Source organism: Fringilla coelebs (genome assembly GCF_963513975.1).
Source record: "Fringilla coelebs genome assembly, chromosome: 4".
Taxonomy (NCBI): Eukaryota; Metazoa; Chordata; class Aves; order Passeriformes; family Fringillidae; genus Fringilla; species Fringilla coelebs.
In genome coordinates, this window is record NC_140032.1 from 66,226,227 (window position 1) to 66,250,046 (window position 23,820).

Consider the following 23,820-nt stretch of genomic DNA (forward strand, 5'->3'; position numbering starts at 1 on the left):
AATAATGCATAATTGCAATGCCCACCTTAAACTAAAATATAAAAAAAGGAGGATTGACCTTACTCACTGAGAAACTGTTACCACAGGGACACCCCCCACACATCCCCAATGATTCTCAGTACTACTTGCCTGTGTAGCTGAGCAGGCAGAGCTTACAAGTCTTAAAGCTCATTAATTCTATTTTAGGTGCCAAAAGCTCACAAGTGGAATAGTTATTTACAAGTTCCAGTTGCCACAGTTTACACGGATGTGATCTGCATACTGTGCCTCCCCTGGATATGGGTGAAGCAGCTTCTTAAAGGATCCTTATATTTCTATTGGGCAGGATGGCTTTGGTGTACCATAACTTCATTTAAAGTACTGCTTAAACTAAATCTGGCACAGTACATCTACAGGACAGAATTTGCCTGAAGTACAGAAAATGAAATTTAAAGACAAATGCCTTAAAGAAGGTGGCATTCTTTTGCAAGGAAATGTTATAAAGAGCTTCATTATATCAGCAAAGCATCTCTCAACATATTTGGGGCTGCATAACTGCCAAGACTGCTCAGGAAACAATTATTCCATGTTGTGAAGGGACAACAAGGGCATTACAATCCCTCTTTTACCTCTGCTCAATGTTCAGGATTAATCCCGTTTCTTGGGAGAATGTAAAGGAACAATGGGGCAAGAAACCAGTACTCAGTTTACTGTGAAGTGCAGAATTGCAATCAGGCCTTTACATGTGTAAGAGAAAAGCCAGAGGCTCTGAAATAATTTTTTTAAATATTTCAGAAAGTTTTTGTGGTCAAGAAAACACTGGTTTTGGACTAGTACATATTATGACATCATGTAGTTTTTTGGGGCTCTCCTTCTCAGCCCTGTCTCTAGAAAATACAATTAAACCCTATTTTTGTAGCTGTAACACTTTTTCTCTATTACCCACCACCAACAGAATGTAGATTTGTACCAGTTGAAAAATAGTATTAAAAAAAGTAAAGGTATCTCAATCTAAGGATAAATTCCAAGGGAGAGAAAGCAAAGTGTTTTCTTTCTGCTCCCTACTCCATCACTGCCATCTTAGTCCCTGATCACTGGAAAAATCTCTGCTTTCTTTGATGTCTCCTCAGCACAGATAATACAAGATCACTGAGACACAATGCTAAATTTGAGAATTCACACAAAGGCAGAAGAGTCTTTTCCCAAATGTCTGTTCCTAAGAAGTCCACTTTGTCCCCTTGTCGTTTCCAGACTGGGCAAGAGGCCAAGCTCAGCTCTGTGTCCCTGCCTGGAGAGGAATATTTGTAGCCATGGCTACATCCTGAACAACTACACAAACTTACGTGCACACTGGCAACATTTTCCCGAAGAACACAATAAGGAAAGAGTGAAAAAAAGCTTTACAGGACAAAGGAAAAGTGCTTCAGTGGCTCTAAAAACGCTGCCCAAGCAAGAATCAGCAGCTGACTGCTAACAGCAGACATGCCAGAGCCCTCTAAGAAAAGGCACATTAGCATTTCAAAGGAGGAGGAGCCAGACAGATTATGGATGTGGACTGCCAATAGCTCCTGCAGGGGGATATTTTTTTGACTAGGCAGATCTTGGCGTTGAAAACCTCCAGGTCAGCATCCCAGAGACAGCTTGGCAGTGGGGAATGCACCTTGGCTATGGAGTCATCACCTGGCTGCTCCTCACCTGCTCACAGCTGAGTTCAAGTCAGGAGTTTGTCAGCAGGGGTGCTAGAATTTCACACCTTATTCCTACCAAAATGGCTATTTTATGGATGATTCCCAACTCCAAACCATTAGGAGGATTTTTAATTTATCCTTTTACATCAAATGTCCTAGCAGCTGCTGTGGTGAGTGAGCTCAGGTTGATTGAGATAGGCACATACCTCATCCTTGGCTGTCTCAGAGTCCAGTTTCAGTGTGAGGAACATGACAATGTGAGGCACATCCTGCTGAAGGTCCAAAGTGTCCTCTCCCCACAGGAGCCGAACCAGGTTGTTCATACTCGACTGTGTCTGTTTGTTCCTTTGCTCAGAAGTCCCTTCAGGCTCAAATACTGAGGTTTCAAATGTCAGTTTAACCTATTAAGGTAATTAATTACTGTGAGAATGAAGCTGTAGTTACAATTACTTTGCAGTATCAGATGAAACAGATGGAGTTTGAGCCCTTTAAGAGGTTAGGTTTTCTCAGCCTCAGCTTTACTGAAGAAGATGTAAGCAAACAAAATTCCTGCTGTTTCAAGAAAACCAATTATACATTCAGCATTACATAACCATCTATTACAAAGGACAAAGCCAGCTATTACATGGTCTGTGAACCATGTGAGTAAGCATGTGGTTTGCTGTGTTTTCATACTTAATTCTTATGGTTTTGAGAATGGAAAAATATACTTACTGTTCTGGCTTTGTCTGAGCACAAAAACCCATTCCTGTGCCTTTGAAACACACATAGTATTTGATTTCTTTCAAAATGTCAGCAGTTTGCTAAGTACATACCCTGAAGGCTCTTTCTTGAGCATTTCTTTGCCATTTTGAGTGGACTGACACATTTGCACAGGGAAATCCATTTAAATTTACACTGGACTGCAAAAGTCTGTTAAATTGTAATGGTAGCAATTCTTTCATTTTCAATATGTTACTGTTCCTTTTTTTAACTGTAAAATCAGAAAATAAGTGGGGTTTTTTTTGCTGTGTTTAACAATTTACACAACTACCAAGTAGCCTAAAATTACTTACATCCCTTACTGGGCTATGTCTTCAGAAGAAAAAAGATCAGAACTCAAACAGAACAGCCTCTCTTAAAAAAAACATTTCAAGTTTAGATGACCAAGCTGATTTTGCAAAAAAATTATGTGATGTTTACTGTCCCTTATTTCCCAAATAAGTTTAAACCCAGGAGTTTTAGAATAAATGAGTATTTTCTGACACACAAACAACATATAATCCAAACTTGATGTGGGAACATGCTTCAAAATTTGCTTTGCAGACCTACTTTTTAAAGCCCTGATTTACAAAAATTATGTTTGTTAGTTTTCTCAGCAGTGATGAAAGTGATTTTTTTCTTTTCTTGTGTATGAACACATTATCCAAAGTGTGAAGGGAGGAGATGTGAGAAACATCTATCTCTTGACTGAGCATAAAATAGCTAGTTCCAAGGAGAAAAAATTAATTATGTCCTTGGATGAGACCTTATTTTTTATCAGAGTGACTGAAGATATATTTGGACTAAGTAGGCATGCTCTTAGTTTCCTCTTTCACATGTTTTTACTCAAGACTGTTTGCCTGCCTAGAAATACTGTAACATGGGAAGTTCTGAACATAACACATTACACCAAATCCTGCTTCCTTGTTAAAATCAGTAAGGATGCAACAAAATCCATTTTTCTTTTCTCAATTGCAATAAATTTGGAGAAGTCCAAGCAGATAATTTATACATTTAAATCAGATAATTTTTGTAATTGAGTGTGTGTGCACACAAACTTCAAGAGAGGAGTGCCAGCAAGAAATGATGCTTTAAAACACCCACTGTCTGTCAGACTTGCTAGGAGAGAAGTGCCATCCTCAGCTCTTACAGCTACATTTGTCACTGGTTGCCATCTTCCACTTCACTCCCTCTCCCAACATTTTTCATTAGTTTTCCCCTCACCTATTTGGGCTGCCATCAGCCTTTTTCCTCCTCCTCTTCCCTGGTACAGCACTGCACTCAGTCCAGCTCTCCTGTCCTGTACTACCTCTTTCTTTTCTGACAGTAACTCATCCCTCACCCTCTCCTCACCAGTCCAGTTTTGCTTCCTGACACGGAATCAAAATCTGCTGAGAAGCAGCTGCTTTCTAAGAGCCAGTAACTTGACAGTTGACAGTTTCAGAAGTGTGTGTTTTCTTCTCCAGCATTCTGAGACTTGGTTCTGTTTCTCTGTCACGCCATCTGCATCTATTTCAGAATATTTTCCTCATACCCTGTCTAACTTCTTACAGATTTCCTTAAGGCTCAAGAGTTATTCTCTCAACTTGTACTGCATCTTTTCTCTGGATATTTAGTCATGACACTCAGGCTACAGTCTCTACATTAATGACACACACATGTCATTCTTGCTGCAGTCTATCTTTTAGTCTCTCAATTAAAAAAAAAACCCAAACTTAGTCTGTCTTAAGAGACACAACCATATGATCCTCCAGGGAAGAGCTCAAAACAAACTGGACTGAACAGAACTTTAACTCTCTCTCAATCTGGAGTCATCCATGCTGCCTCCCACATCACTGTAATAGAAATGGACCATGAGACTTCATTTTAACATATCCTAAATATATTTTTTTTTTTTCTTGTGGAGCAGAAATGAATCTTCATCCTGAGCAGTGCATAGGATCTGATTAAATATGACTACTCGAGTCCCCTTTTATAACTACTGACTGTGAAACCTTGCACAGCTTTGATTCCATTTCTCCTGAAGAAAATCAGTTCAATGCACAACAGAAAACAGAAAATTACATGAAGAATGAGAAAAGCATTAATATTCCACTCTATATATCATGCTCACGTTCTCAACACTTAGAACATTTCTCAAGAAGAATTTACTCAAATGGCAAGAAGGTGGCAGGAACAGCAAACTGTGAGGGACATAGATCATCATTTTCTGCTTAGGGAAGGCGACAAAGTGGAACAAGACAGAGCTCTCCACAGCCATGGCAGGGTAAGACATGAACAGTTAATTTTTTCTCAGAACACAGGAACATGGGGGTATGACATGCACTTGGTTAGATGGCCATTTGAAAGGCAGTGATAATTAACATAATACAAATCAGTCACATAAATCACTCCAGGATGCTGTGGAGGTCCAAGGAATTTTAAGAAACAAAGGAGAACACAGAAACCCTTAACTAATTTTACAAGTCGTTGCTGGAAGCTGGAAAGTAATGATTGAAAGGTCCCTCTGTAGTTAATCTGCTTCTTAATACCATTATACATTTCTCAGTGGAGAAGGAGAAAATGGAGCTGTTGTACCACTGGTCTGCCCCAGAAAGGCATGATTTCATCTGCAAGAAAGCTGTATGGCTTGGAAGATGGATTTCATTACAGAGAGAGCTGGGGGCATTGCCTGCCTTTTAAAGACTGCCTGCTGCTTCCTGTTTCCAGTATCTGTTTGCCATGTGCTTATGGTCTGCACAACTGGAACTCAAAATTTCAGGCTGAAATTTCTGATTTTAGATGTCTGCCTCAGGCTGGATATTTTTAGAAAAATGGTTCTGCAACTTCTGAGTATCAGAGTAAAGAAGAATATATTCCTTCAGCATATCTTGCCCTTCCTATTCTGTCTTCTCTGTCTGGTGGTGCTAGGAAACAGCATTGACAGAAATGTAAAACAAAGGACTAATGTAGCACTTGGACTTCTATTACTCACTAAATGCACTAAACTAGTCCTTACAAGCCTAGATCCACTTGCCTAAACTGAGGTAAGAAAAACAAAATTCTGGAAATACAATAATGAGATCTGTTACGTCACATAGTGCAATTGAATCTAGATAGTGAAGTTTTTAAAATTAGTTCCAGCAATTTTTAACATGAATCCAGAAGAGTAGGGACTTCACTTAAAGAAATAATATATGTATGTAAAAAGGCTTTAAATTGCATATTTTTTGATATTCTGCAAGGCAAGATGAATGAGAACACAGTAACAATTTTGCTTGTATTACAGAATGTCAGCTACAGCAACCCTGTGTTCCTTCAGCAGCATGACTGCAGTGTACTGCATTGCAAAAAACCCAGAAGTCTGTATCTACATCTCCACTGGTCTATTCTAGCCACCACTTGTCTGGCTTGACTCAAACTGCACAGTGGAAAAGGAATAATTGCACTTTAATGAAAGGATTTGGAAAGCCACCACGACAAACTGTTCCACATTTTAAGTAATCTCTGCCTGCTTGACAGATTTACTGACAGAGCAAACACTGACACTGCATCTCCAGAACTGCTCTGTCAAGGGCTGCACTGCATTTGAGCAACAAGTAATACCTACACCCTCATCTAGAGAGGCTGCAATTACACACACTGCATCATCTCTGCCTTTTTTTCATCATTCTGTATTTAATAACAGTCACAGCAACTCTGTATTTGGTCAAAGCAGACAAGAGAAGGTTTTTCTCCCATGGAGCTCTGCCAGTACCTGACCACAACTGCAGTAGCTCAGGGAAACTTCAGCCTGTCAGATATCTTGGAAAACTTCCTGAACTGACATCCCCAGTACTCAATCTCACTGCAACTGAAGATATATTTTCCACAGGAACTTGCATATAGAGCTTTGTGTTCAAGAAAACATAAAATTTCCACTCTGAAAAATCTCTGGACAGTAAAATATATCTATTACTATCATTACCTTGTATATTCTACCTGAAGAAAAGCTACCAAGAGACACTAATTTTTAACCTGCTCCTGCTCATACCTCCAAGTTTCAATTTTTGTCTTGTCTTCCTGTCCATCAGGAAGTGGATTTAAGCAGAGTAACTCAAAATACTCCATTTTATGCTAGTAACATCCTAGGTGAGTAACACTCTCCTGGCTTCACTCTGAAATAGCTATCTAATTCTTCCTGACTTATTTAATTCTTCATTAGAGCTCCAAAATGATTCAAACTAGAAGAAAAGATATATGCAGTAGGTTTTGGGGAAAGAAACATCATTCATCAGATTTTTTGCAACTTTTTTTTTGTTATCAATTTTTATTACTAACTTCTATCAGTTTCATCACTGTTGAGTTTTGAAAGAACTTGAAAGTATTCAATCTAACATCTCTAAGAACCCCAAGAATTGATTTTTGTATTTAAATATTAAACCAGTATCAATTTTACAATTTAAATGTTCTTAAATGTTTTTAACAGCACTCCTTGTTAATTCAGGCTTGTTTTTCCTCTTGTGGTTGGTGAGTCTCATTTATATTGATGAAAATATAATTATTCTATGTAAGTATTTTCAGAGCAATTATTACCATTTTAAATACAGTAATTGGCAAAAAAATCCCCTACTATTCTGCTGACATGTTTATTTTTCAGGTAGACATCAGCACCTACCTATTTTCATAGGATTTTTCTGATTCTGAGTTTTATCAGAATTAAACTCTGAAATTTGTACTCTGACTGAAGTCAAGCGATGCAGTCAAAAGATAAAGGAGGAAGTTTTAAGAAAAAGGCCACCTAAATTTTGTTTCCTCAGGAAAAAAAAAGGCTAGAAACAGTACTAGTTTTTACAGAGGATTTTTGGAATAAATGTTCAACTGTACTGTATACTGTACCTGCATAGGACCTGGAATGCAAGACAAAACCCTCTCTATGTTTTCAGAATTCACATCGACATCATTTACAGCAACAAGAACATCCCCTGGAGGTGGAACAGACAAGACATGAGAAATTCAGTTGCTACTGCATCACAATACAAAGCAAAGTACTGTCTTAACTTAAAAAAATAATATGCCATTCAAGCTGTCATAAATGTCCATTTGTTATATTTAAGTAGATGTTTGTTGCATGCAACATTTACCACTTTTAGTCCATCATCTCAGTGCTCCTAAGGCTACCCTCACATCATTTGACAAAAATCATAGAAATATAAAGTGGTTTGGGTTGGAACCTTGAAGACCATCTAGTTCCAACCTTGCCACAGGCAGGGACACCTTCCACTAGATCAGGTTGCTCCAAATGCCATCCAACCTGGCCTAGAACACTTCCAAGGATGGGGCACCCACAGCTTCTCTGGGCAACCCTTTCCATGTCCCATCACCCTCACAGTCAAGCATTTCTTTTCTCATATCCAATCCAAATCTACTGTCAGTTTGAAGACATTCCCTATTGTCCTGTCACTGCATGTCCTTCTAAAGTCTCCCCATCCTTCCTGAACTCTCCCTTCATGTAGTTCAAGGCCACAATTTGGTAACTGTGAAGCTTCTCCAGGCTGAACAATCCTAATTCTCTCAGCCTTTCCTCGTGACAAGTGCTCCATCCCTCTGATCATCTCCATGGCCCTGCCATGTAACAACTCTCCAAGCCTCTCCCCTCCATCCAGGCTTGTACCACTCTTGTTACCTGACCAGATAAGAGCAAATTTCTTAATTTAGTCCTCTCTCTTTCATTCCTTGCCCCTGCTGTGGGTTCTGCTCTCCATGTTTTTTTCTGTCAGTTTTTCCTGCCTAAAGGCATCTTGTGTTTTCTACATCTTGCACCCTTACCATCACCGGAAATGGGGGAAAAAACCCCTTAGGGTCCCAAAGACAAAATCATTAACTGCAAGAGAAAAAGGCTTGAAAAATTAAAGGCACCACTACAAAAGCATACAGACCCAAATTATAACTTAAAAACTTAAAATTCACGTTACAGTCTAAAGTACAAAAATCAAACTGGGATTTCTGTATGAAGGGAAGGAAAATAGTCACAAGAATTATCCCAGTGGTAATTAATTGATAACCTATTCCTCATCCCCCTCAAAAAGATGCATGTTAAAGCATGGAGTGTGCAAGAGGGATGTGAGACCTGTGGAAAAGAAAACCAGCTTGTGAAACTAGAAAACATACAAGTAAAATAACATCAAGAGATAAAACTACATAGACCTGACAAAAAGAATAGAAATTGGAAAGAAAAAATAAAAGGGTTTTTGACCATTCATTGTTTGGCCTTTCCTTGGAATGCAGGTGAGTGATCCCATCCAGTTTACTCCTGACAGTCCTATTCAGCTGTGCTGACGAAAAAAAGAAATCAAATGAGATCAGACAGACAGAAGTAATACTGCAGCAACCATGGGAAACTAAGAACCTCTTGGTTAAAGACAAGGTGAGCAGAGCCTAGGTGAGAAAGCAGCTAGAGTGGAAATCAGAAGGTTCTGCAGACCCTAACCAGAGACTTTCTACAAAACTTTCCAATAAAGGTACTAAGAGCAAACTACCTAAAATGAGTGGCACTAGGATTTGATGGTTCAGTAGTTCCTTCACAGAGGCAAATAGTCAACTTCAGAGTAAGAAAACAGGCCTTATTTTCTACTTGATTGTCTTTGGTGGCACTTTCAGTTGTCTCTGCTTTCTCCTGTGAAAAACTCTATTAGTTTCTAGCTTGTATTTTCTGTAGATAGGGAAATAAAGAAATTAGCTTCTTATTTAACACTGAAAATGACCCAACTCTTAAATGTGAGCTAAAGAGCTCCTCTGAACAAGCAGATTGAAAACCAAGCTTCATTTTCCTTGAGCTGCACAAAGACTCCCCTAGAAAGTACCTCCACATCCTCTCCAAGATTATTAACATGGTGTTCATCACTCAGGCAGTGGAAAGGGATTAGAAAAAGGACATGGATTTGCAGCAAAAGTGCATGTTTAGCATAGTTATATTTTAAGCCTTGACTTGGCAAGAAAGATGTCATCAAGTGCAGAAATAAAGCACTGAAGCACTGTAAGGTTCAGTGAGTATTTCAGTTTTCCAGGCAACTGACACAGTGCTAATGACATGCACACTATGGAAAAGCACAGCCTGAGTCTCTGAGGTCTCTCCACTCCCTGAGAATCTATTCAAGGCCACAGAATGCTCAAGTTCAGAAGAAGACTGATAGTTACCAGGATTTCTATATTCTACCTTGGTTTTAAATACCTTCAAATTGCAACTGGGATTTTTCCTCAGGTACAAGGTGGATTGCTCAAAATCAGCAGTGATCAAAATCAAGGCCAACAAGAGACAGAACATTGTTCTTAACTATCAGTAAGGGCACACTCATTACCTCCAAAATGCAAGCAATATTCCTCTTTAATACACCAGGCAAGAACCAGCTGCTCACTCTTTTACATTAAAGGGAAATTTATTCCTAGTCCTTCTGAATACAAAACCAAGAAAAGGCTAGATTTTATTCTACATATAAAAATGTTTCAAGTTTTTCTTTTCCAAGAAACAGCTCTTTCCCTAACCTCTGTGCTTTCTGATGCACAGCACAGTTAAGTTTTAGCCTGTCAAATCTTCAACACAAGAGTAATTCAAAGACAGAAAAGCTGAAAGTTAAACAGCATTTAAAAGGAACTCAGTAAGTCCATGCCAGAGCCCCAGGACATGAAAATTAGTAATGAAAAGCAGAGCACTCAGGCTACTCTAATAAAACAAGAATTATAAACAGGATTACTATGTTCTTTGCTAAGAACACTGTATTACAGATCATTATACACAACTACAAGAGAAAGCATAAATTGCTCTTGTACTCATCTTAAATGTACTCATCTTAAATTCATCTGCTTAAACAAAAGTTGTTTTTGTTCTGTTTGCTTGACTGGATCTTTAGGAATTCTGTTGCAGAGCCATTCAGAGGAGCTACACACCCTTTGTGAAGACATCCACACCTCAGCACTTGAGGGAATGTTTTGGAACCACCAGGGTGGAAAAGACAAAGACACTTTGAAGGGAGAAGAGCCATCAGTATTTACATGTTACATACTGCAAGGGTTTTATTTATTCAACGCCTAATGTACACATGTAAAACTTTCATTGCAGCAGTAAATATTTATTCCATCCAATTGGTAAAAATGTAATCATGGACCATACATGGAACAGCTTTCCAGAGCACACAGCCCAAGCAGCCCTGTAAGGCTGTCTTTCCTCTGCCAGAAAATGCTGTAGCACTATCAAAGAAGAGCAACTTGATACACAACAGAAAATCTGTACTGATTTGTATGGATTTTCCAGAATTGGGAGTGGAGCCAGTGAGGGGTGGGTGTTTGCATTTTTTGCTACTTTTTCTTTTTGCCACACACAACAGTGTCAAAGAATAGAGACTGTGAAGTAACAGAATAAAAAACATCACTGTATGAGTGATAAGTAAAAGTATGAGCTGTGTGAAATGACAAACCCAGAGTAGTCTTAAAGCAGGACATGATCACAAGAGCTACTCAGTGTGATAATTAACTGCATGCAAGCTGTACTTTGTAAGAGCTTGACATCTACATTTGATTTGAGAATTGTTTCTTGCCCTTTAGCAGTGTGAAAAACTTCCAGAAAGACAAACTGATTCAGGTCTTCAGACATTAATTATGTCAAAAAATTAATGCAATTGTATTAAGTTTAATCTAATTTCACTTACCTAATGCTTAAATAATTCAGGTGAAATTAAATCAAAGTATACATAGAATATATACAAAATAAATAGCTTTTGCAATTGTTTAAGTTGGTCTAACTCAATGGTCTGCAGAGTTAAGTCAAACCATCCCAATCTAAAACATCACTGACTTAAATATATAGGGAGAAACATCAGAACAAAGTATCACTCAGTTCCACTGCAACAGAGGAAAGGAATTTTCTTCAGGCAGCTCCAGGATATCATTCCTTAAGTCAACAAATTTATCTTTAGAAAAAAGACAAATTCTTCTGGAAGAAAATAGTTTAGACTACATATTAGGAAGAGATTCTTTCCTGTGAGGGTGGTGAGGCCCTGGCACAGGTTACCCAGTAGAGCTGTGGCTGTCCCATCCCTGGAAGTGTCCAAAGCAGGTTGGATGTGTGTAGTGTGGGGAAAGGACTAGGTGACCTTTAGGGACTCTTTCAACCCAAACTGTTCTATGATTCTGTGACTCTTTTTAAAGAATGAGGTAATCTCAGAATAATCAAGCTTTTGAGGGCTATCACTTACTGTGGAAATATTCTCAGTTCACAAAGAAACTCTAAGACATCCATGCATGTTCTCTATACAATGTTAAGCAGGGCTGAACTTTACATGAGTGATGAAACAGAAAGAGGTGAGGCAGGAAATCTCTATATTATATTTGCTCCCATCAGAAGAGACTTCTCCCATCCAGTCAGCAGCAACTAAGAGCAGTGTGTTGATCTGAAACACCCAGTCTGCACACAGCTGATCGAATTCATCCTGCCGCTTTAAGGACAGAGTTTAGGAAAGCTTTTGGCACTGCTGACATCCCTAGAATGTTTATTTCAGAACTGCCTCTCTCTTTGCCACTTGAGGCACAAGACTATGGCTCCTGTTAACCATCCCTTCCCTAGGGATAAACCTGCAAGCACCTTTTCTAAAAGCACATCCCCATTGGTTAAGCCCAGGGACACTGACTGTCAAGTGAGCACCACTTCCATACTGTGATGGGAAGGGCACATTTTTTTTCTGATATCATGAAAATCAAGTTGTTCCCATGGAAGAGGATGGAGGACACTTTTGTCATGGGATCCTGATATTTAGTTTTCTCCATTCTTGGTAATGAGTTGGTGGGAGCACTTAGAAAAGTTCCCATATGGCCTTCCAAAAAAGGCAAACTATGGAATGCATTCCTACTGAAGAAAGGCAGATCAATTACTTGTTTTATATGTTAGCAGGCTGCTTTCATCCAGAGCAGCGCTGCTGTGCCTCAAGAGGAGGCTAAAAGAATAAAAGCCACATCCCAAATGCCACAGTGAGAACACAGCAAAGCTTACACACACTCTGTTTCCATCCTGTGAGCCCAACATCTCTACTCTGGAGAGTCTTTTCAACAAATACACCATGTATGGTAATTACACATAAAAATCACAAACTTTCCCAGTATTCTGGTCCTTTCAAGAGCTTTTTTTCCTGACAGGACTCTAAGGATATAGACCTTTCAAGTGAAATTTGCAATAGCAGCTGTAGCTTTTGCATACATGTTCAAAACTGGATTATTATAGCCCATCTTTACTATCAAACACAATTGCTTCTTGTCAGTGGGGAGTTTTCACAATTTTTTGACAATTGTACATACTGATAAAGTGAGAAGATTCATGCTGAGCTATTTGGTTATGAGAGCAATAAGATACTTTCAAAGAGGATAACAACAGTGCGCTTTGTTAGTGAAAAGAGCTTTGCTGTATTTTCAATGTCACTGGAATTAATTTTTTACTTTTACTATGGTAAAGATGATGCTTAACAGCATTTAAAAGAACTTTTCCCTGGCATGAAGCCAACATGTTTCAATTTGAAGGAGGGTGGGAACCAAATTATAATGGCATTACCTATTACAGCCCTTTTTTGTCAGGATCTAGATGCATTTTGAGAAGTTTGTCCTCTTGAAAGATATGCTCAAAGTTTTCCACAGCAGACCAAGCTTTGCATAATGTTGCAAATTAACTGAAGCAAGGAAAATGTTTTGCCAAAAGTACAGAAGACACTTAAAAAGCACAAGACAGAAGCAACTGTATTTCATCTTAACCAAAATGAAAGTGGCAGCAAGCTTAAAAATCAATGAGGGCTTTTCTGTTTTGAAAATTTAAGATGGATGCTGACCTGCTAAATGTAAAAAAAAAAAAAAAGATAAATGAACTGATAAACAACACATGGACAGAGTGCCATCTTCTTAGAGTTACAAGCAGCAGGGTTTTTTAACTTGCAAAACTGTTGTGTTTCCTTTCATATGGTCAGTGCCTGCATTCCACTTGGTTAATAAAGTACAGCAACAAGACTTACGACTTCCATATGCAATCTTAAAACCAAAAATTAAAGTGTATTGTGCAAATAATAAACAGATGTTTGAAGTGTTCAAAGCTATAAAGGATACACATTTCAAAACAAATAGGGGAAGCCACCTGAGGAAAGTGATTATTAAGGATGGAAAAAGAAGTTACTTCTACTAAAAATGCTGAAGCATAAACCACTTTGTGAGTCAACATGAGTGCTGCAAATTCTCACCAGAAAGACAACCAGATGTCATTTTAAAGCATGTATTTTTAAAGGAAAATATAATTTGGCTTTGCCTCACAAAAGACTACTGCCAAGCTGGTCTGGACCACTGAAATATTATAAAGCTAAACAAGAGCAGGTTAATGTTTATACACATGCAGGTCAGTGGATATAAACAAAGTTATAAGCAGAGCAGCCAGCAGGCATCCTGCTGTGCTGATCAGGTAGTCCTCCTTTTTGGTGACCTAAGAAGCTGCTCCCTTTTGTGCTAATTCTTCAGCTTCAGACTGAGCACAAAAACATCCTTTACTGGCTGTTTCTACAATTCTCCACACAACTCCTACAACCTGCTTTGATCAAGAATAACTGAAAGGCAAAATCCTGCTGTTATTGTTCTTGAACTGTCTGTCCAACTTCAGCTCCTGTGACCATCTGAGGAGCTACCTATTGAACTCTAGTTGCTTCTAAACCAGGCTTTGGGTGTACACCACATCTATCCCATCCTGTGATGTGCAGCACAGAGGCAGTAAACCCAACAGATTTTTGACAAGAACAGCATTTTTTTACTGTGTATTCTTTATGCAGACAAGACTGAAATCTGAGCATCTAATTTATGCAAAGCATCCCTATTTCTAGACACCACATAAAAATTTTCCAGAGTACTCAGCTTCACTATAGATATATAATTTGAAAATATTTTTATATGAAAATTATACATTTTCCACTGTTGGCACTGAACACAGCTCATTTTCCCAGTTAAGAGCTGAATAACCCCAGTATGCTTAAAACTATTTCATTTCCAATGTGCAAAAAACACAAGGCAAGGGTTGATGATAGCCTGGGACATAATAAAGTGCAAGACTCCTCTTGGATGAACTTAAATGTTCTTCTATTTGAAACAAACAAAAAAACCCCACAGTTTTTGTCCTCACTAGCTCTGGGAAGCATTATTGCAGCAGATGAAATACTGTCTCTGGTTAGGTCACCTTGATCTCCTGGCTCTGGTACTTGCCTACACTGTTGACACTTCCCACCTGCCCTCACAAAAATGTTCTATGCAAATCTGTATCCCCAGATTAACTCACAGGTTACAAACACCCACTCTTACACTAATTACATTAAACACCCTTAAGCAGATCAAGTTGAAACTCACTCTTTCCTCCCCCACATCCCCCACTTCTTGACTAATCAGTTCTTGCTGGCAAAATTTGAAAGTTATCCAATTTTCCCTCTGGAGTATTCTTTAGCATCTCTACCAAAAACTTGTGCTGGAGCAATCAGGCAGTTGAAGCACGATGTGCCTTTTTACACACACAACACCGGAATTTCAAAAGCACTCATGCTGACTTTGTGGGATTTGTGCTACTTATAGCATTAAGATTTTAAATGATCTTCTAACCAACATCACATCTTTGCTCTCCCACTCTGTGAGCAACCAGCTTCAAGGGTAATTAAATAATCTTTCACCCTTTACAGATGTGGCCTGCTTGTCTCACATTTCCTGTCTCTGAGGTTGATGTCCTGTGAGTGCCAAGTTTTGAGTGGCCTCAGTGCTGGGAGTGGGAGTATTTTTGCTCCCTCAATACCTCTGACAGCAGTTCATTCCCCTCCATCATTCACATTTGGGTGCCTGTCAGACCTTCTGTGACCCAAGCTTTACTTACTGCACCAGCAAAATACTAGACAGCCAATTTCTCTTCTGGGTTACTTTCCTGCCAGCTTATTTCATCAGCTCATGGAAGTGCCCAAGCTGCCAAGCCACCACAAAGGCTGTACTGGCTCACTGCCTCCCCAAACTGCCATGGATTTGGAGCCTCCCAAAGTCACAACTGCTGAGGAAGCTGCTGTTGGACTTGCTAAACAGAAAAATAACCAAACAAGGCTGTGGAGAAAGTTTGTAATGTAAGAATGTATCTTACTCAGTATTTTTCCCCTCATTTTTATGATAAAAAATCCATTTAAAGCATATATAAGCAAAGCTTTTTATCTAAGGGGATGCAGTGGAGAAGAAGGAAATCCAAGTACAGTATCTGGCAGACTATAGGTTTGCTCCAGTCCCACTTATCTACTGAGCAAACCCTCAGCTAAAATCCTAAGTCAAAGGTGGTGGTGGGGTACTTCCTGCTCCAAGCTGCTCAGTCTCTGAACACTAAAGGATGGTCATCTCCTTACTGCATTAACACCTTTTAGTTTATGCCACATGTTCTAAAACTCAGTAACCCAGTAAAACTGACTGGGTACCAAACCATCAGATGCAATGACACTGACTTAAAATAACCCCTCCAGAAATGATGTAATTGCTTACATCTCAAGAACATTCAAGTCAGCTGTCTCTAACAGCAAAAACCTCGTAGATCTTCATATTAAAGGAAGAGTGCAGCAGTTAGCTATTCCTGCAGTTACTCACCAATCAGGATTTGACCTGTTTTCATTGCAGAACTACCTGGCACCAAGCCATGTACCACAAGCTTCTCTTCACTGACTCCTCTGGTGCCTTTATCTTTCCTGCCTTGTTTTTCCACTCTTCTGCTGCTCCATGAAGACTGATGCACAATCCCTACTAAGGCTTCCAGCAGCCTCTGCTGTTCTTCTTCCCCAGCACTGTAGAGGTTTCTGGGATTTACATAAACAGACACATCTTTGTACTTTTGCTGAACAGTGACACCCATTTTCTGAGCAGACCGGTGCTTCAGTATGGAAGTAGGACCAGAGGAGTGCTCATTGCAGCTTCCACTGCCTTTCTTCGCAGAACTCTTTGGTAAAAGACTCTTCTTTTTTAGCATTTTGGTCCATTTCTTCAGTTCATACTTTCTTTCCTTTCGTGATCCCTCTTGAATGATTTCAGCTTCATTTTCACGAAACCTGACATGATTCACTGCTGGCATTTCTGGACAGCTGTTCTGAAGCAGAACTTCTTCTTCACTTTCACTTAATTCTAAATAAAATAATTCTCCATTTTTCTGCACACTATCCAACCACTCAGGCTCAAGGTCACTGGAAAAGAAAGAAGAATGATCAATGAGTTCTGATAAGGAAAATCACTGTGCAAGTGAGATCTGATTATTTAAAACTCAACTGCTTTAAGTCTGCATGAGGGTTAGAGCTTGTTTTGGATAAATGATGGATATGGCAAGGAAAGACATCCCTCTCACCAGTAAAATAGTTTCTTTAAATGCCTTAGAGGAAAACAGCCATTGCAAAAAGCAGTATTCTCTTTTCAGAAAACAAACATTTCTTTGACATGCAAGTTTTAATTAGTAATTACATTCATGTGCATGACGGGACTTTCTCTTAAGAGAAAAAATTCCATTCTGTTTTTTCTCTCCCATTATTTTTTCCTTTATGCATTTGTAATATAATCATGGCATGATTTTTGAGGTGGTCCTGTGCAGAGCCTGAAGATGGACTTGTTTATCCTTGTGGGCTCCTTCTAACTCAGGATATTCTGTAATGCTATGGCAACACAGATTGCACTGCCAGCCCTTTGGAAAGAGAAGATAAACATTTTAAAAATCACTTAGATTTAACATTAAAATAAACCCCAAAACAATCTAAGATGAAATCTAGGTAACAGTTTTTAAAACCCAAGTTCCAAATAGCATCTGCAAAAACAAATACTAAAAATGCAGAGGCAGCAGTGCTACAGAAACACATCTGGCAGCTGGTATGGATCACCCAAAGTCAAGAGCAAGACATTGCTGCAAAGCAAAGGCAAAGCAGCTCTAGGGTATAACAGAAACATCATCAGCACTGTGCAAAAAAATTTTTGTCCTAATTTGGCAACAGTGATGTGCCAGCCATGTCCAGTTTTGGATAGCAGGTTTTAAGAAAGATGTAATAACTGGAACACACCCAGAGCAAAGAGACAAATGCTATGTAGCCTATAAACACATTTAAAGGGAAGGAGACTGAAGGAAATCATACTCTTTTGGCTGAGGAAAAAAAAAAAAAACAACCAAAACCTGCCTGCTGAGGGGCAACAGACCAAATGAACCTTGAGGTGAACCGTGAAGTGTTACTCCAGATAGATGAGAATCCATGATGGCCAGAGTAAGAAGAGTACTCAGAAGTTTAATTATCTGGGATGTTCTGCATGGAAGATTTTCAGGAACAGACAAGACCAGTTAATTCTTCCTAACCAGGTGAGAAAGAGGTCTCTCTGTTTCACAAAAATCATATAAAGAAAAAGGAGACTGGAGATTTATATCATAATTAATATAGTAGTCTAAAGTTAACACACATCCATACATTTTAAACTAGAACTACTTTTACTGAATAAAGAGTGCAAATAGAGCATGATTAATTTGAAAATACAGATAAATGATAAAAGTTTAGCTGAATGGAGAACATTATACAGACATTGCATCAGAGCACCTTTAAGGGCTCAACAAGAGGATCTGGCTGGACTAACAATACAGCAAACATTGGCATTATCTTCTTTCTGGAGCCCCAGTTATTGAGAAAAGTCTATGGATCTTGCAGACAAGAAGAAACATCACCTATCTCCTCTGGATTTATTAGCTTTTTTGCCCAAATAGACAGTTTAAAAGAAGAGCCACCACTTGTGATAATCTGGCTAGACCTGAGGGATAAATCCAAGTTTGTTATTTTCAAAACCCCGAGTTCTTATTCAAGAAAGTATCAGAATGCTGACAAAACCTAAAGGCTGTCAAGGGCACACTCTTTCTGATCCAGCTTCTCTCAGAAGGTGGTAGGCAAGAAATAACAGGAGAAGAGTTTTTCCTTGGTTTGGTTTTTAAGGAGGACTCCCACATTCTGGCATGTGTAAGCAAAACTAAGCAAAAACAAACAAACAAAAAACCTCCAAGAAAACCCAATCAAAACAAACAAAAAACCAAAATCCCCCAACCAACCAACCCACTCCCCCCCCCCAAAAAAAACCCCAAAAAACCAAAACAAAACAAAAAAGGAAAAACTAGAAATTTACAAAGAAATTACATCTGGATTAGCAAAAACTCCAGTCATATATGACAGCATTTTTATTCCCTCTTTAAAAAAGACTGATCTTTGGAAAAGCTGTTTCTTCTTTGGGGTAAATGTCAAAATTTCAGCCTGGACATGAGTTCATACAGTCAAGTCCTCCAGCTTTGTTCTCTATTTTGATCAGAACAATATGGACCATGGGCAAAGAAAAAAATGCTGTGGGCATGTCTGGTGTTTACTCTGAGTTCATCCAAAGAGAACCACATCCAGAGAGAGGTCAAGAAGGAACTGTACTGTAAAAAAACCTCTCACTTTCCCAACAGAGATCCATACAGACATCTAGAAAAGCAAATCTGAAACAAGAAGTCTACACCTAGAATGAGAGGTTTTTTCCCCCAATGCTGTAGTGTCACAATAAATTGAAACCAAGGAAGGCAAAAAAAAAAGGAAAAAAAAATATCTAATTTTGATCTGTTTTCTCTTGTGTCAAAACAAATGCTTACACAATAACCTCAACTTGCCTCTAGGACTGGAAGCTTCAGGCAAAGGAGCTAAAAATATTAAAGGCCTGCATTTCTCTAAGAGTAGTTCTACTCATCCCACACAAGTATTTCCTCTTTGGAATAAATGCCTGAAAAACTGTGCTGGTTGAAATTGTCCATTTATGGAGGAAAGATAAATTACAAAGAAAGGATCTAAGTTCTGCTGGATAAATTGTTATATAGATTATTATTAAAAGTATTACACATATTATTACAAATAGTAGACATGTGTTATGTGCTGAAATCCGTGGAACAGCTTTATCTCTTAAACAGATATAAAGAATAACAGTAAAATGGCATTTAGTTGAAAGAATTGAGAAAAGAAAAAACCCAAACATACAAAATATTAAAACTCCATGGCTTCAGGCTGAAATGTTACAGTTGACTTCTGGCTTATAAATATAGGCATAAAGTAAGGTAGGTGTACATACAACAGCTTTGTCTCTGAGCCAGAGGTACAGGGCAAATACAAATAAAGCTAGGCTTGAACACAATTCTAACTTCTCCAACTTAAACCTTTTTTTCCCCTTCCCTTGTACTGCCTGATGAAACTGACATGCTGAATGAAATGCTATTGATTACACCCTGAAATACACATCTGAAATGTCAAGCACAGCTGTCTTAACACAGGGAATCAAGTCAATGTTGTAAGTTGTAATCAGCCAAGCTGCTGTTGTAAGTTTAACTTCATTTGAACTAAAAAATATACAAATAAACTAAAACCTCGGAGGTTGCATGTATAACTTTAAAACAGGTATTATCACAGAACTGCCTTCTGACTTAGAAGATATGTGACATACACATTCGAAGTGTAAAGCAGGGCTGTTTTAACACAGGGAGCCAAGTCAATGTTGTAAGTTTAACTTCATCCGAATTAAAAAATTGACAAAGAAACGAAAACCCCGGAGGTTGCATTTATAACGTTAAAACAGGTATTATTACAGAACTGCCTTCTGACTTAGAAGATGTGTGAAATACACATTTGAAGTGTCAATTACAGGTGTTTTAACGCGGGGAACCAAGCTAATGTTCTAAGTTTAACTTCATGCGGAATGAAATGCTATATCAAGTCAATGTTGTAAGTTGTAATCAGCCAAGCTGCTGTCGCAAGTTTAACTTCATCCGAACTAAAAAATATACAAACAAACTAAAACCCAGGAGGTTGCATTTAAACCTTTACCATCCGTATTATACAGAACTGTCTCCTGATTTAGGACACGGCAATGACAGATTACACCTTTCTTGCTGCAGCGTCTGCCAAGTCCGTCCCTGCCCTGCGCTTCCCAGCGGGGACGCGGCACTGAGCGCAAGGACCGCCCGCAGCTGAGCCCACGGGCTCTGGGTTACCGTCACGGCCCTGCAGGGAGACGCTGTCAGAAAGCTGCCACTGCTCTCAGCTCCAGGAGCCAGCCCAGCTTAGCTAAACCCAGCTCAACCCAGTTTAGCTAAACCCAGCTCAACCCAGTTTAGCTAAGCCCAGCCCAGCCAAGCCAAACCCAGCAGCGCCGGGGCGCTCCCGCTGCGCACGGGCGGCGCGACCCCGGCTGAGCCCCCGCGGCTCGCCCTTCTCGACCCCACCCTTACTCGGAGCTGGCGGCCAGCGAGGAGCCGCCGGAGCCGCTGTCGCTTTCGGTGCCCGCGGGCTCGGCGCCTCCTCCGCCGGACGCCTCCATCCCCTCGGCAGCGCCGCTCCCGGCGGCCGCCCCCGACGCCATGATAGCCGCGCGCCGGACGGGCCACGTGATGCGCGCCGCGCCCTCCCATTGGCCGGCGGCCCCGGCCGCCATGGAAACGGAGGGACGCGCGAGCGCCCGGCCGTGAGGGGCCGCCCCCCGCGCTGGGGCCAGCCCTGCATGGCCGCGGGAATTGCCGTGTGCCCGGCATCGCACGGCTTCTCCCGGCCCTCGGACGCCTTTCCCTGGCTCAACAGGAACGCGCCAGACTTTATTTCGTTGCCTGATTGCAAGGTCCCAGCACCCGTCCCATAAAAGACACCGGTAGTGTGTGTTTCACCTGTAGTGAAACTCGGGAGTCCTGCACTGAGGATCAGAGCGTTGTAAGCAAACAGTGGTCAGGAGGGGGAAAAAACGAGGTAGAAAGCGGTTCTGGGGGCAGCTGGTAAGCAAGGGGATGCCTCTGTGCTTCATTTTAGGTGCTCTTGTATCAATTTAACGAGCTGTGAGAAATTAAGGGAGGTTCTCCTTAGGTTTGTCAGGAGAGCAGTGCAAGGAGAAGCAAGGATGTGACAGACTCAAACAAGTACCTTAAAACAGCCCCTGCAGTCTACACATATAAAATCGTACACAGTCGAGAGAGACACACACACACACACAAAAAAAAAAAAGAGCCCTACTCGGTTTTTAGGACTTGAATGATTCACATCCATGAAAAACAAGACCTATGGCAGCCCTGCAGACAACTTGCAGTGTAGCTGTGTCAGTAAACCCATCAGGACACACATGGTGAGTGGGGAAAGGGATGGAGAATAATTGTTGGAACATGTTTCACGGGCTGGATTTAATCTCTGCTCTGTGGGATATTTGCACAGCTTCAGCAGTGAGGTTTTATAGCCCTGGAACACTACAGAGGAATGACAGAATCCTGGTATGAAATTGCTGTGCTTGAAATTGCTTTAGGGAAGCGTACATTAGTAAGCGTGACTTCAAGTGAATTAACAGACAGAAATGTTTTGGACTCACATCCACGTGATTAAGGCTTCAACTGGAGTAAAAATATCTATATTAAGTACTAAAGGGCCATTCTGAAGTCCCTGGACAAGACCTCATTTCACAGATAAATTACTGTTGCAGGGTTATTAAGACTACAAACCTATCCAGAGGGGGAGACAGAAACACTTGCTCAAGAAAAAAGCTTGTGCTTTGTTGGTTTCATTTAGAAGGTGAAATATACTGTCCCACCCTCCCTAATTATGCTTACATTTGCAAGCACTTCTAATACTCTGAGCAGCACACTGAAGTGTTTCTGTAGAGAAGTGATAGTCAATGCCAGATGGTGCTGTGTTAGTTAAATTTCTCTGAGTTCAAGAGCTGATTAATTGGTTCCAGTTGTTTGCTCACTAAGTGAGAAATACAGGCTCTCTCTCAAGGAGGCAGTGGTTTTACACCACTTGCTATTTTATGGGAATAAGCATATTGTGAATGGAAGGATGATGGAAGGCTTTGGGTCCTCTGAGAGGAGTAGCTGGGAGCCACCTAAAGACTTTGCTGAAACGAATGTGGAATTTCTGCTGCTGTGGGAACAATTAAAGATTGCAGGATATATCTCACACAGCAGGATCTTATTTTAGTGAAGACACAGATTTTCCCACACAATCCCTCTTGAGAGGAAAGCCTCTCATTTCTTGGGCAAAAATATTAGGATGAAACTTGAAATAATTTGTCTTCTGGCAGACACTTTACACTTAATCCAAGTAGCTGGGGCTGATGGTCTTCACTAAGGGATCCATGAGCCTTCTATGCCAAGTTGCTTTTTTTAACATGCAGACGGTAAAAATCTGCCAGGGGGTATGACTGGCATCAATAGCACTGCTCACCCTCACTGGACAACTGGGTAATGAGCACTTAGCAGTGGATAATTAAAGCCTGAAGGTTGTTCTGATTAGCTGTTCCTGCAAAGAACAGCTTTCACGTGTGGAAATTTATTTCCTGAGCAAGAGTTTCTTGTTACTTTTTTTTTTTTTTTTTGGCTTAACCTGTTTTAGAAGCTGTTGTGCTTTAAAAATAACAGCCTGCCTTGATCCATGCCTATATTCAGAAGGAGACTGAAATTAAAAGAAGACAGGGTATAGGACACACTGGTTCCATGCTTCAAATTACAGCTCTTCATTAGTGATAATGAGGTAAGAAGGCCCTAAATGACTTGTTAATGTTTCATTTTTTCCTTTCTTGATTTCACATCACAATATTTCCAGGAAGGCTCTACCAACAACTGGACATACACAAATGATACACAGATAAAACATGATACGTTACAAGCAGATAAAACTAAGAGGGAAATAGTTTCATCTTTGTTTTTCAGTTGTGTTTCTTGCTAACAACTGTTCACTGAAAGAAAAACTAGCCAAAAAATATGAGTGACATTATCCTTCAGCAATTGATTACTGGGTTTTTTATTCCTCCAGGGCACAGTATGAGCAAAACATGTCAGAAATAGTTCATTCTTTTTAAAAGATCAATGACAACAACACAACTTTCCCCTCCCCTGCCCAAGTGTTTCTTAGAGGACAAAATACGTATTTCACAAGGATTCCTTAATAATTAAGGTTTTTTGATTAGAAGGTTTCCATAAAACCGTGTAAGTCTGTGATTACAGAATCCTCTCTTTACAGTTCCTCTGACAGGACTGTGTAGAGACCATCCACAGCAAAGTGGCATGAACTGAAGAGTGACACTGGGCTGTCATTTTAATTGGGATATTGACATATAAACAGACTCCACAGAGAATGAAAGCTATCTCTGGGACCAAAGGAACAGAAATTTTGCGAGCAAACACTCTATTGCTCAATAAATGAAACAGAATATTCTGACTTCTTAAGCTTTCTGTATCAGCTCTGATCACAGAAGGTATTTCAGAAGAACACAAAACCAACAGGAAGACAGCCATGAAAAATCAGGGAAGAGCAGTACAACTCATCTCATTCTTTTGAAAAACACTCTTAGAGAGTCGAGTTTTCTCCAGAATGAAAAGCAGCTG

The 23,820-nt window shown here is 39.9% G+C and overlaps 1 protein-coding gene across 1 annotated transcript in view; it reads right to left on the reverse strand.

Moving 5' to 3' along the window:
• Positions 1-20,826, reverse strand: part of INTU (inturned planar cell polarity protein) — a 35,818-nt gene extending 14,992 nt beyond the window's left edge. Inside the window, exons 1-4 of the mRNA XM_084203851.1 lie at positions 20,692-20,826; positions 16,029-16,615; positions 7,266-7,351; positions 1,874-2,068 (exon numbers count right to left, since the gene is read on the reverse strand). Coding sequence (XP_084059977.1) covers positions 1,874-2,068; positions 7,266-7,351; positions 16,029-16,615; positions 20,692-20,822 — 999 coding nt within the window. The 5' untranslated portion in view covers positions 20,823-20,826. The remainder of the gene's footprint in view (positions 1-1,873; positions 2,069-7,265; positions 7,352-16,028; positions 16,616-20,691) is intronic.
• Positions 20,827-23,820: the final 2,994 nt, after the last annotated feature.